This window comes from Pygoscelis adeliae, unplaced genomic scaffold (assembly GCF_000699105.1).
Source record: "Pygoscelis adeliae isolate BGI_AS28 unplaced genomic scaffold, ASM69910v1 Scaffold239, whole genome shotgun sequence".
NCBI classification, from domain to species: Eukaryota; Metazoa; Chordata; class Aves; order Sphenisciformes; family Spheniscidae; genus Pygoscelis; species Pygoscelis adeliae.
In genome coordinates, this window is record NW_008825537.1 from 310,688 (window position 1) to 316,321 (window position 5,634).

A 5,634-nucleotide genomic window follows, 5' to 3' on the forward strand; every position below is an offset into this window, starting at 1 on the left:
GCGCCCGCCACTGGACCGGGTGGCCAAGGGTTGCCAGGCAACAGAAAGATGCTTTTTCTGAACAAAACCGTAAATCGGCAGCCGGGGCAGGGCGGGGGGGGGACACAATGACACAGCCCGGCAGGGCTAGGGCTGCCTGGGGGAGCACTCGGGACTCTCCCAGACCCCACAGCACCCAAAAATCTGGAGAGGAGAACCAGCCGTTGCTGCCCACTCAGCCAAAAGCTGCCCTGGCTCCAGCCCCTGCTGAGGATCCCTGAGCATCAACTGGGGACAGTGCTCGGCCCTGGGACCCCCCTGTCCGGCTGGGGTACAGGGCAGGAACAGGGTGTCCTCCCACAGGGACAGCCCTGCTGGCCTCCTCCCTGGGAAACCCTCCCTGGGGAGTCCCAGCCCCACCACACGCCCCATATGAGACTGAGCCCTTAATTTGCCCTTTCCCTCCCTCACCAGCCATCACGCACACAGCTAAATGAGCTCCAGGCAATTCTCTCAGAAGTTGAGTCCTCGCATTGTGGGAACACGGGACTAAAAATAGCCGATGTCTGTGTGCACGTCTCACCCAGGTGAATCTTGTTCTGGAGATAAGGGTAAAGGAGATGGCAGCTGCTACTGGCTCCTCCACATCCAGCCATCTCCCCTCTCTGCCTCAGTTTCCTGCACAGATTGTGCTGCCCAAACTGCCCAAACAAGCTGCATCAGCCTGGGAACCCCCGGCCAGAGAAACCCCCATGTAGGGGAAAGCTCCCGGGGCTCGAGCATCCCTCGGTGTGGGCATCACCAGCGACGGGCAGAGCCACCCTCGGTCTCAGGCTCTCCCCTGGCAGCCTCCAACAGCTGTGCTTCATCTGGGCATCCTCTGTCCCGAGGGGCTGCACTGTGGAGAGGGGACATATCCCCCTGCTCCCCGCCGGGGCACCACCAGCATCTTCCAATTCAGAGGCTCGTCTCAGCTCGACCCCAGCCCTCCTGGGTCCAGCCCAGGGTGCAGAGAAGCAGCCACATTTCCTTCCCACAATGACTCAATTACAAATTCAGAGTTAAATCTTCCCCCACAAGACGCCCCTCTCCACCCCTCTGACTGCTTCCAGTACTTTGAATGTTGAACACTTTCCAGGGATTTTTCATGTGTTCAGGCTTACCCCATCCACTCTAGTTCAGACTAACTTAATCAGCCTCATTTTATTGCTAACTGCTGTAGCTTTACACCTCTAGAAAAAGCACTACTTAAATTATTGGCACCTGCCAAGCTCTCACCACGCTGCTTTCTCTGCCCCTGTGGGGGCAGGAGGAGAGAGGGTGGATCTGTTTAGTGCTCCCAGCCTTTATTTCTACCAAAAATGACAAATTATTAGAATGGTGGAAATTAGAAAAATGGCATTTAGGTAACAGACAAACCTCCCTCTTTTCTTCAGCGGCATCTGTTTAAAAGCAGATTTGGAAATGGAAGGTGGGGAAAAAACAGGGTAATCTGCTCAATGCCAAGAGCCGGGCAGGGGATCTCCCTGGAGGGGCAGGGGAGGGAAACAGTCCAGGGGATGCCCCGAGAGCAGCTCCTCTGACACCCACATTGCTCGCACTGCAGAGCACTTGGGAGACACATCCCAGCAGCACCGTGGCAGGGGCATGGCTGGGCAGAAACCATCAGGTTTGTTTTCACGCCAAAACGCTGCTGGAGCAGACCACCACTGCTGTGCAGGAGCTGGCCTGAGGTGCCAGGGTTTTGAGGGGAAAAGGGCTGTGAAGCTTGGAGAGCGGCAGGGAGGGCTTCCACCCCTGCACTGTCACGGGGTCAGAGCTCAGCTGTGCCCCAAAGAGCCCCCCGAGGGTCTCCTGGAGCTCAGAGCCCCCCATGAGGGCAGCCCCAGGGCTGGAGGTGCTGGGCGCTCGGCCCCTGTGAGGGCAGCTCTCCAGCCCACGCAGCCCGCTGCTGACGGGGAGCACAAAAACATCGTCATATCCTTAATCACCAGCACAGCCGAGAAGGAGTGCAGGGGCCAGGCTGGGAGAGACGGCGAGGGGGAGGAAGGACTGCCGTGGGAGCACGGGAAGGGGCTCTGCCTCTCCGCAGCCCTGTCCCCGCAAAGCTCATCCCTGCCCCAGCTGGGACAGCCCCGGGTCCCCCTCCCCGAGCAGGGACAGCCCCTTTCCCCACATCCCCTGTTGCCCCTGGGAGATTTGCTCCCGCCTCACCCCATGGCTGGTCGGCAGCACTGGGGAAGAGCTTCTCAAGTGCTTTGAGCCCCTGCAAGGCTGTTGGGAATGGGCAGCACCACCCAGAAGAGCAGTCACTGCTCCGTGGCTGGGCAGTCCCAGGGTTCTCAGCTCTGCTCTCCCACCCCTCCACAGCACAGGGAGCTGTCTGGGAAGATAACAGGGCCAGGGGGATGCTGCAGCCACAGCAATGAAAAGCAAAGGGAACACCCCAGGGAAACCAGGAGCCGGGGCACCACCTGCATCTGTTTTAGAAATTACTTTATTGCACTAAAAAGGGGAAGTCATCTGTAAACAAACATTCCATTCAGGTATTAATATATTTTTTCACTCCAAAAATGCATCATTAAATCCAGCCACAGAAATATCAAAGCAGGAACAGTAGAAAAAAAGCTACAGGGGAGGAAAGACCCAGCCAGGCCACAGTCCCAGCTCCCACGCTGCCGTCCTGCCCATCACAGGAGTGGGGCTCACAGCAGCACGTCCCAGGGCTTGGCGGACAGCCACACACCACTCAACTCCAGCGAGGCAGCCCTGGGACAGGCGGGGGGGAACAGCGCAAGCCCCCAGGCTCTTCAGTCTGCCCCCAGGGCCAGCCCCAACCCATGCAGCAGCCCAGGGCCCTGCTCTCAGCATCCCCCCTCCCCAAACCCAAAGGCACACAGCTCTGCCATGGGGGATGCTTCACCCCCCAACCCCCTCATAGAGTATGAAAATCTTTGCCCAGCTCCTGTTCTTCCTCCTCTCACAGCCCGCTGGGTCCTCCCCACCCCCAGCAACGCCTGGGTCCCACCAGGCCCTTGCAGGCACAGCACCCTGGGGACCACAGCACCCCGGGGACCACAGTGCACTGGCGAGGGGTGCATGGGGCTGTCAGGCAGCAGCCAGCCAGGCAGGGTCCCCTTCCTGCCCCGGGTCTGCCTGGGGGCAGGATGTTCACTCCCGGCCAGGGACATGGCCCCATCCCACCCTCCCCAGAGCCCCCGTCTGCCCCCAGGGCGAGCCTGGGCACTCAGGGGCCAGGAGCATCCCCCGTGTTGGCTCCTGGGGGAGCAGTAGGAAGCCTCAGGTGGGAAATCCTCTGCGAAGGAGGGATGTGTCTGCTCCTTACATCCTGCACGGTTTGTTTTCAGCCACAAGCTCGACAAACAGCCACGATCACCCCAAATCCCCCCGACATGCAAACACCACGCTATCAGAACCATGCCTCGCGTACCTGAAACATATTTACAGACAGAAGTAAAACACGCTGGGAAAGATCAGCCTCAGATATAAATAGCCAACACTGAAATCTGCCATCTGCTGCAAAGGACAAGGAAGGAACATCAACTGCCACTGACAGAGGTTAACACAGAGGGACACGTGTGTGCGTGCGTCCACGCATGCTGCAACAGGCAGGGACGGGAGCACTGCAAATTCAGCTCCCTTCCACAGAAACATGCAGAGCCCAATGCACCGGGTAACACCACACTGAACAACAACAAGGCATCTGTTTTATCCACCTGCAGAAATGCCCTGACCAGCATTTCCCCCACTCCCAGTGCCTCCAGCCGGTCAACCAGGATGGCAGGGAGGGATGGGAAGGGGTGGGAGCACCCCACTCCACCCCAAAGGAAAACTGCAGAGGCCAGTCCCTTCGGGGACCTGGGTCCTGCTGGGCACGGGCGCTTTGTGGCCCCATGGGAGACGTCTCTCCTGCCCGGTGGGTGCAGCTGCTCACAAGCCCACGAGCCTCCCACAGGCAAGGGAGGGCAGAGGGTACAGAAGCCTCAGCCACAGCCTGCCCCCCTGCCCAGCGACACCCGGGGATGTCCCCAGTGCCAGCCAGACCACCAGCACTCAGGGACAGCTACTCCTGTTGCCTCAGCTTTTGTCAGCAAGCACATCTGCTGGGACACTGCCTGGGACCACCTGTGTGCCCAGGGTGAGGAATGCCAGGCCCACCCATGGCAGTGCCAGCCCCCGGCACCTCCCTCCTGCGGGCAGGGGACGGGCACAGGCAGCCTCCTGGATTTGGGCAAACTCAAAGCCCCTGAAGCTCCGTGAGCAGTTTCCCACAGAGGGTCAGCAGTGGGGGACACTGCTGGGGGTGTGCAGGGAGGGTGTCCCAGGAGGCTGCGGGTGTCGGACCAAGCCGACTTGCACATCTGTGCAGTCCTGCAAAGAGTCCAGGAAAGGCTCAAAAACCACAAACCTGACTCATCCCCCAGGGTCACCTTCCTTAGCCCACTCTTGGGTCACCTCTGCAGTATTTTCTCTGCAGTTTCCAAGACTAGAAACTTGTCTTTTAAATTAAAGCTGAGATCAATGCTATCACCTGACTCCAGGAGCTGGGGCTTTGAGAGAGGTGGCAGTAAGTATGCTACAGAGATCTACCCACCTCCAACGTTCATGCTGGCCAGCTGAAGACCACGGGCACCAGGAAGGGAAGAGCCCAGCAGGTGACATCCATCCTTCCTGGTGGAGACGGGGCCGGTGGCTCCCCACTTCCCGCTGGGCTCCAGGAGATGCAGCCCCAGGAGGGAGCAGGGAGGGAGCAGAGGGGAGAGGCTGAAACCTGCCTGCCCCACCACAGGAGGGCTGGTACTGGCAGAGCCCCACAGCAGCACTGCCCCCAGGGACCCCCACGCTCTGCCATGGCCCCATCCCTCCTCTGAGGGGCCCTTCCAAACCCTGCTCCAGCGAGGCCAGGGCCGGCCTCCTCCCCCTCATCCCAGCCCCACAGGCAGGCAGGCTCCCTCCGGGGCTGGCAGCAAGCGCCTACAGGCAGGACAGGAGGGTGGTGAGCGGCAGCTCCTTCTCCCCCAGCAGTGTGTCCCGCTTAAGGCTGCTGCCCTTGTTGACCACCTTGAGCTTCAGGGACATCTTCCTGGCATGGCCAGGGCCCAGCCCATCGAAGAAGAAGTCTTCATTGAAGACGGGGTTGCGGCTGTTCTTGACAATGGTGCTGCGCTGCTTCTGCAGCTTCCCGGGGTTGAGGCACAGCGAGACACAGCAGTTGATGCTGCGCAGGTCGACGAGGGCGTCGTAGAGGTCCTCAGCAGAGATGAGCCGCACACGCAGCCGGGCATTGGAGGGGTCGTACTCAGCAGCCAGGCGCAGGCTCCCACCCCGGCTGAGCTGCAGACTGTGCTCCCGGTCACGGCCCGGCGGCAGGTCCAGGGAGACACAGCAGTTGATGCTGCGCAGGTCGACGAGGGCGTCGTAGAGGTCCTCAGCAGAGATGAGCCGCACACGCAGCCGGGCATTGGAGGGGTCGTACTCAGCAGCCAGGCGCAGGCTCCCACCCCGGCTGAGCTGCAGACTGTGCTCCCGGTCACGGCCCGGCGGCAGGTCCAGGGGCAGCAGGGCAGCAGGCGGCTGCCCCCCAGCCGGGGGGCCCCTGCCACGGCGCCGGGCGCCGGGGCCGGGGTCAGCCGG

The 5,634-nt window shown here is 61.0% G+C and overlaps 1 protein-coding gene across 1 annotated transcript; it reads right to left on the minus strand.

Moving 5' to 3' along the window:
• Positions 1-4,974: 4,974 nt before the first annotated feature.
• Positions 4,975-5,631, minus strand: C2CD4C (C2 calcium-dependent domain containing 4C; the record flags this gene model as incomplete). Its single annotated transcript, XM_009331844.1, has 1 exon — positions 4,975-5,631. A coding segment is annotated over one exon (657 nt), but the record flags the coding sequence as incomplete, so codon positions are not given.
• Between the last annotated feature and the right edge of the window lie 3 nt (positions 5,632-5,634).